Here is a 22,712-nt window from a genome sequence, read left to right on the forward strand (position 1 = left end):
ACTTGGAAAGACTGCCTGGATGGAGGGAAGATATTAAAGGACAGGTTCAATGACATGGGAAACTGCCATGAGAAGTGGAGTGTTTTGTAAGAGTGAGACGAGATCTGAAGTGCAGGAAGCAGATGAGTTATTTTCAAGAGTACTATCAATTATCCTAAAGGGAAACTAATGGCTCCAGTGGATAGAAAACATCTCAGAGGCAGCTGTGTGGAAACTCACATAATTGAAGCAAATATGGAGGAGGTAGAGGAGCTATGAGAATGGAATGGTTCCTACACGAGACAGAGTAGAAGGATGTACATTGAAGATAGCTCTTTGTTTATAATGGTATTTATCACAAGCCTATTCCTTGAGATGGAGACAGAGGGATCCAGAAATGGAATAGTCCATTGTACCATGTGAAGCTAAGAGCAGGGGAGAAATTGAACAAAGAACATCGCAGGTCGGAATAGGCCCTTCAGCCCATAATGTTATGCCAACCTTATAAACCCACTCCACAACAATCTAACCCTTCCCTACCACACACCATAAACCTCTATATTTCTTACATCCATGTGCCTATTAAATATCTTTATTGTATTAGCTCCATCAACACTCCTGGCAATGCATTCTCGCCACCTACCACTGTCTGTGTAAAAAAAAACTATCTCTCCGAAGCCTCCCCTAATCCACTCACCTGAAACAGATGTTCTTTGGAATTTGCTATTGTGGCCCTGAGAAAAAGGTACTGGCTGTCTGTCTTATCTATGTCTCTGAATCTTATACAGTTCTTATAAGTCTCTCTCACTGGTGTTGGAAACTGGCAACAAAAGTAATGACATTTTCAAGTTCTGACCACACAAAGCAGTTGATGCATCAGCTATTAGTTTTTATGGTCTGGTTAAACTTACAGCCATGCTATTATAAATCCAGGACTGCTTTCCTGCTTATGTTCCACACACATGCACTGTTAATCTGCACAAGCACATTCGAACCTAAACATTTGTATAATGAAAGAACTGTGCAGCTGCAGGTAATGACTGTAGTGTGTCTAAATTGCATAAACCTGACTATACTGGCTGTTCCCAATCAGAACCACAGTACTTTTCAGGGAGTGAGGTGGGAAAATGCGATAATTGTCACTCCAGATCATATCCAGAGTCAGATGCAATGCAAACATGGTGCGCTTGTGGATGAACTTGCATTCTGTGGTGGTTATTAATGATCTTTCAGAACACAGGATCACACATAAGAGTTGATCATGCATTGTAAGACAGTCAATCGAACTTGCATCTTAATCTGCAAAGCAACTGCTTCTGAGGATAGCAAAAATAAACACTATTTCTTGTGATTCTCTTAAGATTCAATGCAATTATTTTCACTAACAAATCAGAAAGGATGAGGAGGCTATGGAGAAGGTGCAGAGGAGATTTTTTTCCACATTGATGATACAAGGATTGGAGACCATGTTTCATGGGGCAAGGTTAACAGATGTGACTTAAACGGGCTCAACAGATTATGAGAGGCATAGGTAGGATGGACAGCTGGCACCTTTTTCCTGGGATTAGAGTGGAAAAAAAAACAGAGGACGTCTGTACAAGGTGAGGGGAAGAAAGTTTAGGGGACACATCAAGGGTAAGTTTTTTTTTAAACACAGGAAGTAGTGAGGTCTTGGAATGCAGGAGATGAGCAATGCTTTTACTGATCATGAGATCCTTTTGACTTATGAAGTGGCTTTATTAAATTGCTTTCGTGTTTACGAATCCAAGGTTGTACCAGGCACGAGTTCAGGAGTAATTACATAAACTATGTAAATAGTTTGGTCTAAGACCAATTCTTGAGCTAGAAGTCACAAAAAAGAACTGCTTAATATATTTGTTCAACACAGTGATGTGAGATAATTCTTCAGTATAGCTAATTCAGTTTAATAAGGTAGTTTTTTTTTTCAAATTTCACTCTACTGTTGAAGAATAATCTCTGTTCAAATATTTCTCACAGAATGAATTTTCAGAATGACACAAAATTATTATCACCTTTCAATTTAGGGGACAAAAATTCAATTGCATAATGTTATGTAATTGAAATTCTGGGCAATAGATTTTACAGCCAGCCTCACTGAATGCTGAGGAGGCACTCTGAACCTAATTTTTCCCCTGAATGCAGAGTAACATTCAGAGCATTCCCCTGAATGCAGAGTAGGCTCTTTCAAAGTGCTATGTGAAATGGGGTTCACCGGGTAATATGCATGTTTAATGGCCTAGTAACATGACAATTTGAAAGGGTCCAACCCAGTCATAACCCTGACCTACCTCACGGATGGTCAGGGAGCCCAATTAGACTTACCCAGGCCTCCTCCTGAGAATGGTTGACCCGCTTACTTCGGTGACGTCAGCTCTGCAGAGAGGCATTGCCAGCATCTGAACATCATGAACTTCCGGTGAGTGTGCGATGCATCATTCACCGGGTCACCCCCTTAAATCACCGGGTTGGCGACTTAGCAGGTAGGTCCGCCTTGGATTTAAAAGGTGCATCCTGCACCAAGACCCATAATTGCAACCGGGTCCCAGGAGGGCTACCCATGTGCTGCACTTTGAAAGGGCCTAGTAAGTCAAGAGCAACATTAAAGCTGTAATGACACTGCCATCCTTTGCTAAAATCAGTTTTCCTCAGGACACATCGGATATACCATTATTTTTATGACAACGTAATGATTGTAAAGATACTTATTTATTTTATTTATGCAATTCTAACCAATTTTCTCTCAAAAATTTAAAGAAAGTTGATACACTTTGAAAATTGTAAAAAAAAAAGTTTCAGCTGAAATTTGCTTTAATGGTCAAATGTTCTTGAAAGTTTACAATATTGCCACTACCTTTCTGATAACTGATTTTTCTCAAAAAAACTAGGCTAAAGTCACAACAGTAATAAGGTCCCCTGTCTCAAAAATAAAACATAATTGCAAAATCTGCTATCATTGGACTCAAATAATAAATGGCAATGAAGGCATATTAATTGCATTCTAATCTGAACATGGTAAAGACCAGTGATATCACACAGTGTTTTAGCTGTTTTCAGAAAAGATACAGTGCCTCTGTGAAGTGAGAAAGTAGCGCACCAAAATTAACCTTTTATTGAAGAGATTCAGCAGGTCAGGTCACACCATTCTTCACAACCTGACAGCAATATTATGCAGCAGTAATTGCGATTTAGACATTGAGATGGACTGGTTTTCCAACTCCTCCTCCCCCCCCTTTTGGAAGGATAAAGATTGCTGAATCCTCAGTAATGTCTCAATTATTTGGCCAAGGGGAAATGCTCCCTGCGTAACTAGATGGTGAGCAAAAAAAACCATGGAAGGCAGTATTTCTGTCATCATCAATTCATCATGGTACACAGATGTGATGGTCATGTCCCAGTCCTGCTCCACCAACCTGGAACATCTGGCGATCAAGTGTCACCGTTCTATCTGCCGAGGGAATTCACCGCCATCTTGCTGGTCGCATTGTACATTCCGCCTCCGCTAATGTCAGGCTGGCACTGGAGGAACTGAGCACTGTGATAAACAGCCCCATGAGGCAGAACATCCGGATGTCCAGAATATCCGGATGTCTTCCCAGTCATTGTGGGAGATTTCAATCAGGCCAATCTGAAGAAGTCTCTGACAAACTACCACCAAGACATTACATGTGTAACCAGGGGAACCAACACGCTCGACCACTGCTACACCACCATGAAAAATGCATACCACAATGACACTTCAGCAAGTCTGATCACCTGGCTGTATTTCTAGACCTGGCATACAAGCAGAGACTAAAGACCACAGCACTAGTGGTGAAGATGGCAAAATTATGGTCGAGGGCGGCAGAGGAGCATCTGCAGTACTGCTTTGAATTGGAGGACTGGAACATATTCAAGAACTCATCCATAGACGTGAATGAATATGCAACAAGTGTCACCGACTTCATCAACACCGGTGTGGATGAGTGTGTGCCCATGCGCAAATACCGGGTGTTCCCCGACCAGAAGTTCTGGATGAATCAAGAATTTGCACCTAGCTGAGGGCGAGAACTAGGTGGGGGGGTTAAGACCAGGGATCGGGATCTTTACTAGAAGTCCAGGTACAACATGCAAAGGGACATCTCTGAAGCAAAGAGGCAATTCTGGAGGAAGCTAGAGACAGAGACAGATACACGCCAACTATGAGAGAGAGTGCAGACAGCTACAAAGTGAAGGCGAACACTATAGATGGCTGTGATGCTTCACTACCCGATGAGCTAAACACCTTCTATACCCGCTTTGAGAAGAAGAACCAAACAATATCTACTATAATCCCTGAAAAGGATGAGAATCCTATAATATTTGTCTCTGTGGGTGACGTCAGAACATCATTCAAGAGGGTGAACCCTCACAAGGCGTCAAGCCCTAACGACGTACCTGGCAGGGTACTGAAAATCTGCACCAACCAACTAGCTGGAGTGATCTTGGACATTTTTTTAACCTCTCAATGCGGCAATCAGAGGTTCCCACCAGCTTCAAAAGGACATCAATCATCCCGTTACCCAAGAAGAGTTGTGTGAGCTGCATCAATGACGACCGCACAGTAGCACTAACTTCCATTGGGATGAAATGCTTTAAGAGGCTGGTAACAGCCAGAATTAACATATGCCTAAGTAAAGATCTGGACCCACTGCAATTTGCCTATCGTCACAATCGCTCTACAGCAGATGTAATATCGCTGGCTCTCCACTCAGCTCTGGATCACCTCAAAAACAGCAATTCATGCATAGGGTTGCTCTTCATTGACTGCAGCTTGGTCTTCAATACCATTATTCCCTCAGTGCTGGTCAAGAAGCTACGAACTCTAGGCCTCTGTATCTGGATCCTTGACTTTCTCACTTGAAAACCACAGTCAGTATGAATTGGAAACAACGTCTCCTCCTCACTGATAATCAACACAGGCACACCCCAAGGATATGTGCTTAGCCCACTGCTCTACTCATTATACACCTGTGACTGTGTGGCCAGGCACAATCCAATGGCATCTACAAGTTTGCCGATGACACCACAGTTGTTGGCAGAATCACAAATGGCAATGAGGAAGCATACAGGAGGGAGATGGATCAGCTCATTGAATGGTGTAACGACAACAACCTTGTGCTCAATGTCAGCAAAACCAAGGTAAGATTGTGGACTTCAGAAGGAAGTCAGGGCAAGATGATCCAGTCGTCATCGAGGGCTCAATAATGGAGAGGGTCAAGAACTTCAAATTCCTGGGCATCAACATCTCCGAGGATCTGTCCTGGAGCCCCTATGCTAAAGCAATCACAAAGGTGGCTCGCTAGAGGCTATACTTTGTGAGCTGTCTGAGAAGATTCAGTATGTCACTGAAAACTTGTACAGGCATACCATGGAGAGCATTTTGGCTGGTTGCATCACTGCCTGGTATGGAGGAGTCAACTTTCAGAACAAAAATAAACTCCAGAGGGTTGTTGACTTGGCCTGCGACATCACAGGCACAAGACTTCACTGCATTCAAGACATGTACATGAGGCGGTATCTGAAAAAGCAGCCTCTATCCTCAAAGACCCCCATCCCCCAGGCCATCCCCTCTTCATTCTGCCATCCCCTCTTCATTCTGCCATCATCAGGGAAAAGGTACAGGAGCCTAAAGACGAGTGCTGAACAGCACAAGGAGAATCAGCCATCAGATTCCATATAACCATATAACCACTTACAGCACAGAACAGGCCAGTTCGGCCCTACTAGTCCATGCCGAGTCCCACTGACCAGCACCCAGTCCATACTCCTCCAGTCCTCTCCTAGCCATGTAACTATCCAGTCTTTCCTTAAATGTAACCAATGATCCCGCCTCAACCACGTCTGTCGGAAGCTCATTCCACATCCCTACCACCCTTTGCGTAAAGAAATTTCCCCTCATGTTCCCCTTATAATTATCCCCCTTCAATCTTAAACCATGCCCTCTAGTTTGAATCTCCCCCACTCTTAATTGAAAAAGCCTATCCACGTTTACTCTGTCTGTCCCTTTTAAAATCTTAAACACCTCTATCAAGTCCCCTCTCAATCTTCTACGCTCCAGAGAAAAAAGCCCCAGTCTGCACAACCTTTCCCTGTAACTCAAATTCCTGAATAATCAATGACCCAAAGACATTGCCTTACTTTTCATGCACTGTTATTTATATTTTTATAGTAATGTTGTAAGATGGTTATAATATGAATGTTTGAACTATGAGAGCGGCTATGTCGATGTCAAGTCTGAGGAGTTCATGTGCGATGAGGGCAGACCGACGTTCAGGTCGGTGGCTGTTAGCCTTGTCTAGCATGGTTCTGATGTTCCAGCATGCTAGCTTGAGTTTGTGAGCATCTTTTGAGGGGGAGGACGTGGAGGGGGAGGACGTGGACCTGTCCTCGGGCCTGCGCAAAGGAGCTTTTAGGTGGAGTGCAGTGTGAGCAGTACTGGCCCCCCCTTTACACCCATGGTTCGTGTGCCGTGGCCAAGCAAGCTGGGATGTGGCAGCGAGGTCCTTGTGTCGTAGGTTTTATATCGGAGTGGCCTTCTCCTATGCAGGTTTCTTACCCGGGCTGGAGGGGCCTGCCTCCCCTCCTAGGTCGGACCATACCTGGTCGCAAAACACCTGTGGACATGGCCTAGGCAAGTTTAATTGGGTTCTCTAACTACCTCTGAGGTAGGTCAGGGACCCGGTTGGATTCTGACGGGGTTGACCGAGTCACACCCATTCTTACTGCTGTGTAACTGGGGTGTAAAATGTAAAAAGCGAGGGGGAGGCGGTGGCCCTGGCCTCGGCAGAGTAAAGCATGATGCTGTTGCAAAACCCCAAATTACATGACAATAAATTCTGTTTCGGGTAAAACGTGAAATTCTTGAAGTAAAATCACAATGCTGGAGAAACTCAGCAGTCAATGTACTTTCTATTGCAAAGATAAAGATACATAACCAATGTTTTGGGCTTGAGCCCGTCATCAAGATATGAACAAAAGCTGCTCACGATGAGGATTCCGTCCAAATAACTTTTAAAAAAACGTGCCTATAGCCACTATTCCAAAGGGAACTGAGGCACTTCCACTAGGCTCTCCTCGACTAAATATTGCAAATGGAGGAATGATAGCCAAGACCATCTCAGTGTAGCATGCAGAATAGCATCATTTACTTCAAGAAAGCTGAAGTAAAAAAGTTGAATGAAAACTACTAATGATCATCAATTAGAAAAACTTGCTTGTCTTTAATTCTATGCCACCAGAGACTCATCCCACAATAGTCAACAGACTGCATCTGCAGACTAGCTATTGTAGAGGAAGGTTTGACATAAAAGAGCACCCAGTTGGCTAAAATATCACTGCTTTGCTTTAATTCCAAGCAATTAAAGTAAACAATGTTCAAACATACTGAAAATGATAAACTATGTCACCAATTGCCATGGTGCTGGCAGCTATGATTTCCATTTTCACATTAATATGTTCACTATTCTTGGACAAAAACAGCCTCTGGTGGCACGATCATTCCTAATTGCTAATAAAAACAGCACATTTAATGCCTTATCAAGAGGAAATTTGATGAATGTCATCTAATTGGTTATTCAAAGATTTCTGTTTAGGATGCTTTATACTTATTGTTGGCCAACAGATGCTCAATTTAATATCTATGATTAAAAACAATAGAAAAAGCATGTTAATTTATCTTTTCAATTTCATAATCAATTAGGTGTATGCAAAGTATGTCAGAAAGGTTTTTTTTAAATTCCTAGTCTGGAAAGAATTCAAACCAGGGTCCGACTGGTAAGCTGAGGTAATTGATATTAATTTCCATGTACATTTCGATAAAATCTCCCCAAAAAACACACTGTGTTAGCCTCCACATCATTATACCCCAATGAAGGTAGGTTGCTTTAGTTCGCAGTAACCAAGGATGTTCATAATTAGGTGATTTCCCACAGTAGATCTCATTTGGTAATGGTTCTTTTAAAGAAACTCCCATTTCATTTCTTGCTAACACATTCCCTTTTTGTCTTTGAGTTTAACATAAGAGATAGAATCTGGAGGCCTTCAAGCTTGCTCCAGTATTCAGTAAGTTCACAGCTGATTATTTATTTCAGCACAGTTTCCTACACAAAACCCAAACAATTTAATTCCTTTAATATCTTAAAATCTATTAAAGCTAGTCTTGAATATACTCACTAATTGAACTTCTGCAGTACTTAAGGATAGTGAATTCAAAAGATGTGTCAGCCCACATCTTTCTTGTTAGGTCCTGACAGCTCCATATGATTTCATTGCATTATTTAGCTTGATGATTTTTTTGTTCACATAAGTTTATTTTAAGATTATTTGAATTCATTTTTGTAACTCTTAAGGGTTCTATCGACATCTTCATTTGAAGCAGAATATTGAGTTCACAAAGTTCCATCTTCTCGGACACCACACTTGTATAGCAGGCTTGGAATGGGATCAAAAACTGCACAAGTATCAGAGTTGCTCTTTTGTGAAATGGCTATGTTCTGCCTTCAAGAAAGACAGTGGCTCACCTGTGACCCAACTCATCTGCCTAACTATTCTCATAGCTCCTAACTTAAAAAAAAATATTTAAAATCTATAAATTTCAAATTAAAGTTAACTGCTTCAAGAGAGTTCAAGTATCTGTAAATGTGTTTAACTTCCTTCTTTTTGGCCTTGCTCTGATTTCCTCCCTCCCCGTGAGACTCCAACCAGTGGAAATAGTTTTGTGCAACTGGTCACGACATTCGAAAGCTGGCACCTTCCTGGACAAGACATCCTTGGAAAGAAACATCATTCCAACCAAAGCACCCCTTGAACCACCTTATTCATTCCCCACAAGGCACAATGACTGCAATCCATGATCTCAAGGTTCAAGTTTAAAGTGACAACAGGTCAATAGAGTAGGCTTGTACTCATAGGTCAGAGAACATTATGTTGCAACTATTAAAAAAAAACTACTGATTTAGGCCACACTTTGGGTATTGAGTGCAGGTCTGGTTGCCTAACTGTAGGAAGGATGTGATTGAGTACAGAAGGCCTTCACCAAGACACGGCCTGCATTGGTTTTGAGGACAGTTTGGGAAGGGATGGACTCGTTTTTCCTGAAGTGAAGGATGCTGAGGGTGATTTGCTAGAAGAACATCATGAGAGGGATGATGTGGATAGTCAAAGTATTTTTTTCTCATGGTGGAGGTAACTAAATGAAAAAGGTTTAAGATGAGGGGTAGGAGTTTTAAAGAGGATCTAAAGGATATATTTTTTTTCCATTGATGATAGTTGACATCTAAAACGTGCTGTGGTGAAATCAGACACAATACCCATGTTTAAGAGGCTTTGAGACAGAGTTAAGAAGACAAGACACAATGCAGGCAAATGAAATTCAAGTAGATGGGAAAAAAGTCAATTTAGAGTGGGGAACTGAAGGTTACGTTTACGTATTCTACAACCTTATGATCAATGAGCTTGTAATTTTTTTATTCACGAGCCCAGAGGACCCCAAAATGCAGCAGCAATAGATATTCACCAAGACAAATAGAAACTTAAACAAATGTTGCTTTTAATTATCTTTAAACATGAAAACAGAATCATACTTTAATTTATCACTATTGACTTAACCAACCTAACCTAATCCCCTTCTAATTCTAAGTGCATGTGTATGTAATGTGTGTGTAAGTTCAGTAAAGTTCTTTGGTTCACAGTCCAATCTCACTTCTCATTCCTCCAAGTTCACTGGTTGCAGACCAGTGCTCAGAATTTAACATTTATAAAGTTCATTTGGCTTTGGTACCGCTCAGGAAGGTTCTTGTCGGTTTTCAGAGAGAGATTTGTTGTACGCTGGACACCCAGCCACTTCAGAGTCTTGCTGAAGAAACTTGCACCCTCAGGGTTCTCCAGATGATAACCTCTTTCTTTCAGGTCACCACAGAGTGCCTTTTCTTTCCCTTATTCCAATTGAAACCTTAGACAGCCAGTCCTCTCCTCTTGCAGGAACCACAAGGGCTTTGACCAGGCTGAACTAAGCACTCATAGCCCGTCTTCCAAATGGGGCTTTCCACAAGCTTGCCAGCTTGTCCTGTTCCAGTCTCAGCTGTTGTTGCTGACTGTAACACTGTTGAACTGATCTCTCTCTCTCTCTGTGAGAGAAAGCCTGTTTGACTCTCCCTGCTTGGAAAACCACATGACCCTCTTAGAACAGCCAGTTCCCCTCCAGGTAGAATGTGGCTCCGACAAGCTCTTTCATCTGTTGCCTTTTTCCAAACAACAATCCATTACTGAAGTCACTTGGGCACTCTCCAAAGCTTTTGCAAAACCGACATGTCTAGCATTAGCAGAGCTCCAGTATTTTAAAGAAGATCTGTTTTAAAGTGTTTGTATGTGACCTACACTAACAAACCCTGCCGCAATTTATCTCCCATAAACATCTCCTCATTCTGTCATAAAGGGACTGACCTCATGTTAATTCAAGGATGAACTGTTGTCAGAAAATGCTCCAAAAAGAAACCTGCATCTTGTCTTACTTTAATATTTATGCATTCTGTAACATCATAGATTCCATTGGGTGCCAGTACATAATCTCCAAAAGATGTCTGAATCTTCTTTTTTTTAGATCTACTGTTAAAATCTCCCACTGTCTGCTTACATTTTGTTACATGTTCTCTCATCATTTTCATCCTCAATTACCGGGCTCCCTCCCCTCTATTAGTTTCAGCACCGACTTCCATAACTCTGTATATGTATTTTTCAGAGCTGACCATTTCAGCGGAGTACCGGCTAATTCAAGAGGCTGGAAAGCAGACAAAGGCAGACCCACCTACGCAATAGAAAGCATGTCATAAAGAAGTTTGATTGGGGGAGAAGACCAAGCCTCTAAAGCATTAAGTAGTTTAATGTGGACACAGAAAAGAAGGAGGGAAGGAAAGTGGGCTTATCCTGTGGTATATAGTGCTGAGAGAAATACATGTTATTTTAGTGGGTTAATTGTATAAGCATGCCACATTTATTTTGAATTATATGCACAGATGGAGAGGAATATGAAAGCTGTTTGCTGCATGTAAACGTTGGTGATAATGAAGGGTTAATTTTTGACCGAGCCAATAAGAAATAACTGGACAGGGATAATATGGTATCTGCTTTGTTGCCGATACAGGGATCTGACTGAACAAATTTTTTTTATTGGGTAATGTTTGGCAGGATGGTGAATGAGCTCTGATTTTTAAATCTTTTGGCAGAAAAGTTTATGCTTCAATGTGCACAAAAGGCAGATCAAACCGAGCACATGCTAATATATGGTAATAATCGTCTTTATTAAAGAATATGCAGAATGTGAGGCCAAAGATGAAAATGATCACCTGCGCATATTTCTTTAGAAGCTGGGAATTCCTGCATGCATTCACACTTGTCTACCAAGGCAATACATTTACACTGGCTGCTAACATACATGAACATTTTACATACCAAATCAAACCACTTTAAAGTTAGGACCCAAGTTCATATCTAGCTTGAATGGGTATCAAGGTTTGCTCCTATTCCATGAGAGATGGAAAGAATAGCAATTGTTTTGTCTTCGTGTTAATCCAGTTGTCCCAACAGAACTGTTAACATAGGCACAAAACAAAAGGGTTGAAAAGTTACAGAAACATAGTAACTGAAGAAGCTGAAAGTCTGAACGAAGAGGAACTGGAATGGCTCAGCAGGTCTGGCAGCATCCTGAAGAGAAATGTTTCAGGATGCAACCTTGCTTTATGAGACTGGTGTGGGAAGGCTAGATGCAAGCATAAAAAGAGGGCAGGGAAGGACTTGGGAGGGAACAAGGGGTGACAGGATACTGGATGAATGAAGTTGTGAGAGGTGAGAGATAGGTAGGGAGCGGATCAGTGGGCACAGAGAAGGGAAGGGCAGCTGTTGAGAGAAAGGTAAATACAGGAGCAGAAAGATCAAATGGGAAGTGGATTTGGATAGGGGTGGAGGTCACCTGAAAGTGGAAATTTCAAAGTTCATGTTGGGCTATTCAGATGGAATATTGTAGGTTGTTCTTGGAGTTTAAACTTAGTCTGATTCTGGCAATCGATGGGGCTAAGGACACTGATGTGGGTGGGAATGGGGAAAGGAATTGAAATGGCTGACAACTGGGAGTTCCAGTTGCCTCCTACGAACAGCAGAAGCGTTAGCTCTGGGCAATAAAGACAGATCATGCAACAGTTACTCAACAAGTCAAGGAGCAGCAGGGTTCTAATGAAAGATCAACTACCTGAAATATTGATTAAGTCTCTCTCTCTCTCTCTACAGATGCTTCCAGACCTCCTGGGCATTTCCAGCATTTTCTGCTGTCACACTGGAAGTAATAGCAGACCCCAAAAGGTGTGCAACCAGCTTGCCAATCAGAAGATCTGGCCAATGTCTATAGCAATCCCATTCAGTGACAAAACAGATCACAAATAAAATAGAAATAATCCATCTGTAACAGGAAGCTGCAGCAGAATAAAAGGAAACTGGCATCAGAAAGTGTTCTTGATGCCAGCATTGGAGACACTGGCAATTAGCAAAGGAGGCGATTTATTAGTTTGAACTTTTCATAGCCCATGGACAAATCAGAATGGGGAAACAAGTTTTTTTTTCAGACAATGGGGCAAGTGAATTTGAAGTTATTGAGATAAGCATTTGAACATACTCCATCTGAGCAGGTATTGGTTACATTTACCCCAATACCCCCTACAGCAGGTACCTCTATTTGTGCTAAATGCTAGCATTTATAAATTCCATTGTGTGCGCAAGTTTGGTTCTGCACTGTCGAAGGACAAAACTGTCATGTGACTTCCTCTGTTCCTTATGAAGCCAAAGAATTTTCTAAAGAGAAAGGGTGGCTGAGAAGAATATAATTAAAGGGTTTGTCAACCTGATGTATAAAGTATTTCGCAAAGGTAATGGCAAAGGAGTGCCTACTCAAGATTGAGGAATAGTATATGGTAGTGTAGAAGAAGAAGTTGAAAATAACTTAAGAAAAATTATAAGCTCAGGGATCAAAGGTGTCTGCACAATATGTGCTATAATTGAAAGAAATGAACATGTATAAAAATGTAGATGGTGACACACACCTCAATAAAATATCTCCATATGTGTCAACTCAGGATCTGTGAAACATTACATCTGCACAAGTCTTTTCAATGTTGAAACATTTGAGTCATTTAAGACAGAAAACTTGAAGCGGTTTTGAACACTGAAGCACATTGTCCTTTCGGTGAAATTTCAAGAGGAAGCTATCTTGCAAAGTGCTCTGGTAGATTTATTGGGAGTTGTGGAAATAAAGCAAGAACTTACAGATGGTTAATAAACACAATTAAAAGAAATAAGGGAGAAAATAATTTGAGCTCTTCCAGCATACTTGACATTCTTGTTAAAGAAACAGCAGCCCTCCTAAACCTCATGTGAATTCAGTCAGTCTGTGTAGGCTTTCCACTTGTTCTCAGGCACCTGCTTTAGTGATGACCTCAGCTCCCCTGTCTCAACTCAGACTTGTCACCCAAACAGCTTTAAAAACAACGCACAGCTGTTTCCCATCTTCGATGCAGAAAATCAGGACAGACCAGAGAGCAACTTGTGTTTTATTATTGACCACCATTCACAGCTAGTCTGTCTTACTCTCAACTAGAAGTTACACTTTAAGAACTCATTCAATGGCATCAAAGTAATGGTACATAAAGGCAGTGCCACTCTTTGTTTTAAGGATTTTCAACTTCAGTCTCTTTGTAATGAATACTGCCAAAACATATTGGCTGGCAATTTGAGGGATCTTGTGGACAAAAGCTGCTTCATTTGTTTATGCTGCAAAAGTGGACTATTTTAAAATAATCAGTGGGTTTGATGATCATTGTTAGGACTTCATTGAAATCAATGGTTTGAAATCAATGCAAGCTCATTCTTTATCCAAAACAAACACTGGATAAAAATGCAGATGCATTTTTCTCAAAACTGTAATTGGAAGGAGTTTAAGAACAACTTAAGATGTTGATAAACAATGAATCTATTAAAATGCCACCAGTAGATTATGTACAGTACTAGGAAGCTGAAGGATTTGATGCCTTGCCAATGCAAGATAAAACTAGGTCCAAGTCAGTAAAACTGATGTAAATAGTTACAATGTACCCAAAGGACTAAAAGATAACAAGAAAAATTGCTGCTTTTGAAGGTGTAAGTGAATGCTGATTTTGGACTGGATCACGCCCAGGTGTGAAGCCGGAAGGATTGAATAATCCGTCACACTGTCTCAAACTGCATATAAAGAACATCATTCATTGAAAGAATGCTGGTGCATGTACAAAAGTGGTTCAATAAATTGCACCATCAGGAAAAAAAGACAGAAAAACTGAATCTCAAATAAAACACTTGCATTCTTTTTTTTAAATGCTAATGGATGGAGATGGAGAGAGAGAGAGAGAGAGAGAGAGAGAGAGAGAATGAGAATTTAACAATGCCTCTGCACAGAATGTAAATACTCTGATTCACTGTATCCATTCAATCCACTAAACGGAGTCTTCCACTCAGGATTCAACACTGAAGCAGGTAGTCTTTTAAAAATTAACAGCTATCCTATCACCATGTAATTTGTTTCCTAAATGTGTCTGAGCTCTTCAGAATGAAGATTGCAATGAAAAAGATTGGTTTTACTAACCAAATAAATTAAAGGCAAGGCTTATTGCTACACCATTGCAGTAAAAGGATCACAGTGCCAAAGAGGTTGGTTACGGAGTGCAGACAACTGCAATTTGTGCATGGAGTGTGGCGGTACTGTTCGCAGACTGGTTAGCTCAACACTATTACAGTGACAGCATCCAGGGTTCACACTCCTTCCTGTCTGAAAAGAGTTTGTACGTTCTCCCTGTGATCTGTGTGGATTTCCTCCCACCTTCCATAAACAGAAGGAGTTTGGAGGCTCATTGGGTGGCATGGATTTCATGCATTGGTAGGGTCTCCTACCATGCTGAATCCTGTCAGGATGGACATGGTCTCACTTCAATTTGTCATCTTTACAACAGATCAACAACAGATGCCATCTCACTGGCCCGATAAACTGCATTAGATCTCTTAGACCTCAGGAACACCTGCATCTGTCTGCTGTTCAAGACTACTTTATTGTCATATATTAATGCACAAAATTAGTCAATTTTTACCTCCCGAAAATGCACACAAAGTGGCATCACTCACATAGCCTGGTGCCCCCCAACAATAAGAGAAAGAGATGGGACGGGAGGAACAGAAGGTAAGAGCCTTCAAGTTCCTGGGAGATATTTCAGAAGGTTGGGTGGTGTAGTAGTCACTGCAACACCTCTACAGCTCCAGTGATCGGGACTGGACTGGGGTTCGAATCCTGTGCTGTCTGCAGGAGTTTATACGTTCTCCCAGTATCTGTGTGGGTTTTCTCCGGGGGCTCCGGTTTCTTCCCACCGTTCAAAACGTAGCAGGCTGTAGGCTAATGGGGTGTAAGTAGGGGAGCACGGATTCATGGGCCAAAATGGCCTGTTACCGTGCTGTATGTCTAAATTAAAATAAAAGATTAAAGACCTCTCCTGGAGCTAGAACCACAAGACAACCATGTAGAAAGCATAACAGTGCCTCTATTTCCTAAGGAGTCTAATGAGATTTGGCATGTAATCGAATACTCTATCAAATGTCTACAAATGCCCTCTGGAATGTATACTGACTGGGCACATTACATTATAATTTTGGAAATTCAACTGCTCAGCAATGCTGAAGTCTCCAGAAGGTAACAAACATAGCCAAATCCATCACAGGGTCTGATCTCCCATCTTTGTTAGGTACTGATTCATGAAGGCAGCTACCATCTTAAAGGTCCCCCATTTCCCTGGGCTCAACATTTTCTCACTGCTACAGTCAGGTAGAAGGCACTGAAACCTGAAGACCAGCACCTCCAAGTTCAAGAACAGTTGTCATGCTCTTGAACCTCCCCTTATTACACTAATCAGAGACTGCTATGACATTAAAAAAAAAGACTCTCTACACTATTGCAAAGGTACTTCTTTTGCACTAGGACAACTGAATATTTATTTTTTGGTATCTATTGTCTTTTTTAAATTCAGTATTTGATTGTAGTTGTTTTTATTTAGATACAAAATACCTGTTCAGTTGCAGCAAGCAAGAATTTCAGTGCCTATGTACCAAACAATAAACTCAGCATCTATCCAAGATGGTAAGCAAGTAGTCTAGCTCTTCTCAGTTTGTGATTCTCTAGTTCTAATCACTTGCACATCCTCAGTTTTCATTGCTGCATCACTGATGACCAAGCTCATTCCTTAAGATTAGGATCTTCTCCCTATAAATCACTGCCTCCATCTTCTTTAAAACCCAACTCCCACCTCCTGCAATATTGTCAATAACTAATAACAGATTTTGCTTGTAACCTACAAAATAGTTCAAAACACTTTGTGAAATTTATTGTGCTCTCTGCAACTGTATTATGTCTCTTTATTTTTGTCAACCATGGTGCTGTGCCACAAATACATTCCTTTGCAAGGATAATACTCCTCACTAAAGAACAACCGATTGCAGGGTGCTGAAGGACTTGGGAGTGCTTGTGCATGAATCGCAAATGTTGGTCTGCAGGTGCAGCAGGCTATTAAGACGGGAAATGGAACATTGGCCATTATTGCTATAGGAATTGAATTTAGGAGCAGGGAGGTTATGCTACAACTGTACAACTGTACTGTGAGGCCATATCTGGAGTACTGCACTTGAGGAAGGATGTACTGACTTTGGAGGTGGCCCAGAGAAGGATCACCAGGTTGATTCTTGAGAAGAGGGGTTAGCCTATGAGGAGAGACTGAGTTATCTGCGACTGTATTAGCTGGAATTTAAAAGAATTAGCTGGGATCTTATAGAAACAAAATTATAACATAACATAACAATTTACAGCACGGAAACAGGCCATTAGGCCCTTCTAGACCGCACCGAACCAAACACCCCTCTCTAGTCCCACCTCCCTGCACAATGCCCATAACCCTCCATCTTCTTCTCATCCATATACCTGTCCAACCTTTCCTTAAATAATACAATTGACTCCGCCGCCACTATTTCTCCCGGAAGCTCATTCCACAAGGCTACCACTCTCTGAGTAAAGAAGTTCCCCCTCATGTTACCTCTAAACCTCTGGCCCTTAATTCTTAACTCATGTCCTCTTGTTTTAATCTTTCCTCCCCTTAACGGAAATAGTCTATCCACATCCACTCTGTCTATCCCTTTCATAATCTTAAATACTTCTATCAAATCCCCTCTCAACCTTCCACGCTCCAAAGAATAAAGACCTAATCTGTCCAATCTCTCCCTATACTCTAGATGCTTAAACCCAGGTAACATTCTGGTAAACCTTCTCTGCACTCTCTCCACTCTGTTTATATCCTTCCTATAATTATGCGACCAGAACTGCACACACAACTCCAAATTAGGCCGCACCAACGTCTTAAACAGTCTCAACATCACCTCCCAACTCCTATATTCCATGCAATGATTGATAAAGGCCAGCATTCTAAAAGCATTATGAGATGCTTGTATAAAATTATGAAATACATTGATAAGATACAGGTAGGTAAGTTGTTCCCATAGGTGGGAGAAGACTAGAACTTGGGGACATGACCTCAAGATCCAGTGTGATACATTCAGGATGGAAATGAGGAGCAACTGCTTTTCCCAGAGGTTGGTGAGTCTATGGAATTTTCTGCACATTAAAGCAATGGAACTACTTCAGTAAATATATTTAAGACAAGGTTGGATAGATTTACCTATCATCAGATCAGCCATGATTTCATTGAAGTTGTAAACCTGTAACAATATTGCTGATTAATATTTGAGGCCAACAGTTCAATCATTGTCTTGTATATCTACAAGCTGTTATTTTTCTACCTCTTTTCATTAGGGCTGCAGGTAGCCTTGGTTTACAGCCTCCCAGGAATTACATTCCCAAATGATTGGAGAATGCACGAGTGACTGTGTCACCAAGTCCAGTGGTGCTTGTTCACGGCTATTAGGGAATAAGAACAACCATATTCAATAGTAAGAAGATGGGAGTGCAGACTAACACAGAAAACTACATCCACATCCAGGCAAAAGCAACTGCTTTAACTTTTAACAATCATTAACTTTTCAATTTCTCTCAGGGATTTTTGCAGGGACTGTGGCAACTTAGATTGATCAAGAGTGAGAATTTTTTGTTTAAAGTCCTGCTTCATAATGTATATCAGGTATGATTTTGGGAGAAGACAGGTTTATGTGTATAGAATATTCAATTCAACCAGACCATGTGTCCAGAAACTGAAAGAAAGCTAATTTTTTGTCACTAATCAACCCAACGCACTACATGCAGGATAGGTGGGGTAAAAGGAAAGGTCCTGACTATACTATTTGTAATTACATTGCTAATGTATTCATTGCTCTGACTTAAAACAAATCAGTAAATATTATAACGAGGTAATATGTAAACAGAATCGTTCAGGACAACACATTAATAAATATCTTCCACATAAACTTACACAGCTGGAATTGACGGTTGTCTGCTAATCATATGCGCAGAAGATACAGTCTAAAGGCATTGTTTACAATGCAATAAAAGAAAAGGGTATGGAGTGTGCAGTGAGGGAGAAATCCTCCCACCGTCTGGTTGGTAACATGTGTTTCCATTACTAGCCACCCACTGTTACTTTACTGACAAGCATTTGGCTTCAACTTTATGACCTGCTTCAAGCATTAAAATTCCCAATGTGGAAAAGATTACCATCCTTCTCCCAGAATTCTTTTTTGAAATTGATTCCTACCAACAGGATGGAAACCATCAACTAGCCCAAACTTGCTTTAAAGTGAGCACGTGCAGATGCTGTTTTCAACTTAGCTTTGCAATTAACTTGCCATATTAGCTTTCACAAAAGAAACATTTCTGCAACTTTCATGAGGCATCATCCTACTCCAGAAAAAATTCTTCTGCTGACTTGTTTATTTGTTCCAGCCAACTGCTTGGATCACAACTTATTTTCTCCACAAATTAATATTAAAATAATTACTTTGGCAACCACTTTTCATGATTATAAACAAATGACATGGAGTAACTGAAACATTTTTTGGCAAACAACTAAAAGGGGTCAAAACTTTTTTTTGCCAAATTCCTTTTACAGTCTATTCTAAAGGCTTTGAATAATGCTGAAATATGATTCATGCATCCCTTCAGCCTGGTTCATGCACGGGGTTGCAAAATGAGTGTTAGCTGGCTATTTGAGCCAGGAAAGCATCTCATTCACCATTTTAGCTTTGCTCGTGCAACACCTAGGTTCATTCAATTTCCATCTGAGCACAGATGATATCAATTCGGAGCTGGAAACCCAGCCGACCCATCCTAACCCAGTGCTGTCGTTGAGTGCAATTTAGACTGGGATCAGCTCAATCAAACCTGAGTTTCTGTGGTTTGCATGGTTCCATACCAGATCAGAGACACCATTTCCCACCAACGTCCCAACCTTCCAATTAATAGTTATTACATATTTTTTTTCTCTCATCAACAGAATGGAGTATTTCTTAGGAGTGTGATTTTAATTTTTGAAAAATGATAACTGCCAATCAATCACAATCAAAATATCCAAAAAGCAAAAATGCCTCAGTTGCCAGAAATCTGAAATAAAACACAAGAGATGCTCAGCACCGAAACCCTCTCACACTTTCCCTTTGTTCTCTCAGTATTTCTCCTCCTTCCTTCTAACTTAAAACATGTTTGTCTTCTCACTTTAACTCATTCTGAAGGAAGATAGCAACTTGAAATGTGGACTGTTTCTCTCTCCAAAGATGCTACCTGACAGACTGAGTACTTTTCATAAAATGTAATTTTAAATGTAACAATACAGCATGGTAGAAAGCCCTTACAACCCACAAAACTCATGAGCCCAATTATACCAAATTAACCTACTAACCCCATCTTTTTTGGAGGGAGGGAGGAAACTGGAGCACCCAGAGAAAACCCATGAACATCTCAGGGAGAATGTGCAAACTCCTTAGAAATAGCAGTCGAGGTTAAAGGTGCTGTAACAGCTAACTGTTACAAATTTAGCCTGAAGTTTAGTGTTGTGCAAAACTTTAGATTCCAGCAATTGCATTTTTTTTCAAATAATTTTACAGTCCCCAGTACTGATGTATATTACTGGGCTTAGTTTTGGTAAGGACGGGCACCCGGGGAACTGAAATACACAGATCACAATGTAAATTTGAGGGCAAATCAATGTTTTGGTAACACCTTCTCTTAACTTCTCGCAATAAATTATAAGTTTATCAGTAAGAAGGACTTCTCCCTATTACCACCAATGATATCTAGCACCCTTAACTGACTCCTAAGAGATTAGTTGCTTGCTGAATATTGTTGGATATTGCTTGTGGCAGTGTTTTTCTTAATTATTTCAAGGTGCAGAAGTCTACAGGGAATGATGTGGCAGGTGCTGACAGACATTTTCTTGACTTCAAAGCCTCTGCACAAACCAGTCGCTCATGGAATTGGGTACAATAGTGGGCATTCCCCTTGGATTACAGTTAGACTGGGAGAATGAACGTATGGCATGCAAACAAACATGATAATATGTCTGAAGGGAATGCCTCACAGTTGGGAAGGATACATGGAGGCACCTTAATGAACTCGTTTACAAGCACAAGACAATGGAAAATACAATTTCTGTTCTATGCTGATCTTAAAGCTATTGAAAACTAGCATTTATGAAGTCTTCGCTGCATTGGCTTCACTGCGAGGCCTACTGTAATTACAATCTTTCAAAATTACCAACAGAGCTTACACATTAAGATCAAGTGCAGCCAAGCTGCTGGAAGCCACTGCAACATTTGAAATAGCAGAACCAGTCATTTCAGAAGTAAGTGGTAGAGCTGAGGTCCCATAGAAGAGAGAAAAAAAGAGAGAAAATATTCCCACACATGGGCAGACTCCTGCGTGCTCACTGCTCCACTCTCTCCTACACATTTAATCCAGCAATCTTGTTGGAAGATAGTGAACAAAATATAAGCAGAAAGCTATCATATTCAACCTGAAACATCAACTGTGAAAAGAAATTAGGACAGAGAATGCTGGCATTGTACAGTTCCGATGACACTAGAACCTTGACTGTTCCTCTTTCCACAGATGCTGCCTAACCTACTGCATACTCCTAACACATTTTGTTTTAATTTCAAGTTTCTGGCATCTGCTGGTTTTTGATTTTCAGTGGCACAGTAACAAGAAAAGTCAGATTTATGAATGACTGAAGTTTTCTGTACAGGAAGTGGCCATTTGTCTATATTTGTCATTTAGAACTGTTTCACAAGTTCCCCCACAAAGCCGTTTTCTGCTTCACCTATTTATCCGCTTCTTTTAAAAGATAAAACAGTTGTTGTCTTAATCTCTGCATGTTAAAAGTTTATCAAAGCTTTCCCTCATTCATTATGTGACAGTTTTAAATGGATGGCCAATCATGTTTTTCGCCAAAAAAAAATACTGTTCACTCTAAAACAGTTATTCACAATTGCACCTCATTCATTGTTAAGCAAAACTCAAAGTACTGCTGGGTAATCACTCTGTCTCGTCCGAGACATACCTTTTTTTTAAAATCAATGATATGTTTAAACTGCCATTTATTAATTTTACTCTCTTTTCTCCCACAAAATACACTTGCTCTTGTTAAACCATAGAAAACTGACAATGGCCATATCCTAAACATCATTGTTTGTCATTAATCAAATTATGTCCAATTCCCTTACATTCTCAAACTAAACAATCTGTTGAAAATGTTTCAAAATTAAATACTTCAAATTCTGAGCTTGATCAGAAACATACGTAGAAAATTATGCAAACTATTTGGAAAAAAGAAGATAAGATTAATAGGAATTGAAGGCCTACGTTTATTTACCAGAAACGAGACAAAGCATTAGAGTTTGCAAACCCATCATTTTCAGGGCATATGCTCTTGTTCGCATCTTACCATTAAAGAATGTCTATTGGCTGACAGCAATCCTGTCCCATATCCTGATCCTAAGCCACCCATTGGTCCATTGTGTGATGCTCCTATTAAATTCTGCAAGTCACTGTGGCTACTGGGCATGGCTGTTGATGGTCCCACTGCATGGTTCCGCAGGACATGTATGGCATCATCCAATCTTTCCAGACGGTCTTCAATTCGGGTTTGCTAAAGAAAATGTAAGCAAAGGGCATATAAATATTATCAGCCATTTCACAGACTGAGCAACATTTGTTTTAACTTTGAGCAATGCTTTAAACTTGTCAAAAATAATCATACATTTAACACAATTAGTTAACAGAGAAAAAATATCTGCCCACTGCCTTCTGCATTTGATGTTGAAATCTCAGGTAAAAATCATTTCATGAATGCCTTGATTGCACTCATTTTCTTTTGAAGTTTGGCTGATCAGGAAATTGTAATGCTTGCATCAATTCTCTGTTTTTACTTGTGATGTAGCATTAATTTCCTTCTTTTTACAGCAATTGGAGTTAATAGTGAATCCCTGTGACTCTTTTCTGTTTACAATAAAACGAGGCGCAAACTGCATAGGAAGTAAGGAATTATCCATAACTTAAAAGATTCTCAACAGGACATTATTTTTATGAGCACAGACTCTCTCACATTCACCTTTATTTGTGATTAGTTTAATTACAAACAGCACCAACT

General features: G+C 40.5%; 1 protein-coding gene across 10 annotated transcripts in view; it reads right to left on the reverse strand.

The window, feature by feature from the left end:
* The window catches only part of LOC138757126 (transcription factor 4-like), a 664,743-nt gene that overhangs the window by 36,026 nt on the left and 606,005 nt on the right, over nucleotides 1–22,712 (reverse strand). For all 10 annotated transcript variants that reach the window (XR_011353352.1, XM_069923937.1, XM_069923938.1 and 7 more), the window contains one exon: nucleotides 22,008–22,211. Coding sequence is in view for 9 of the 10 variants with exons in the window: in XM_069923937.1 (XP_069780038.1) it covers nucleotides 22,008–22,211 (204 nt within the window). In the remaining variant the exon portion in view is untranslated. The remainder of the gene's footprint in view (nucleotides 1–22,007; nucleotides 22,212–22,712) is intronic.

The sequence above is a fragment of the Narcine bancroftii genome, chromosome 3, assembly GCF_036971445.1.
Source record: "Narcine bancroftii isolate sNarBan1 chromosome 3, sNarBan1.hap1, whole genome shotgun sequence".
Classification (NCBI taxonomy): domain Eukaryota; kingdom Metazoa; phylum Chordata; class Chondrichthyes; order Torpediniformes; family Narcinidae; genus Narcine; species Narcine bancroftii.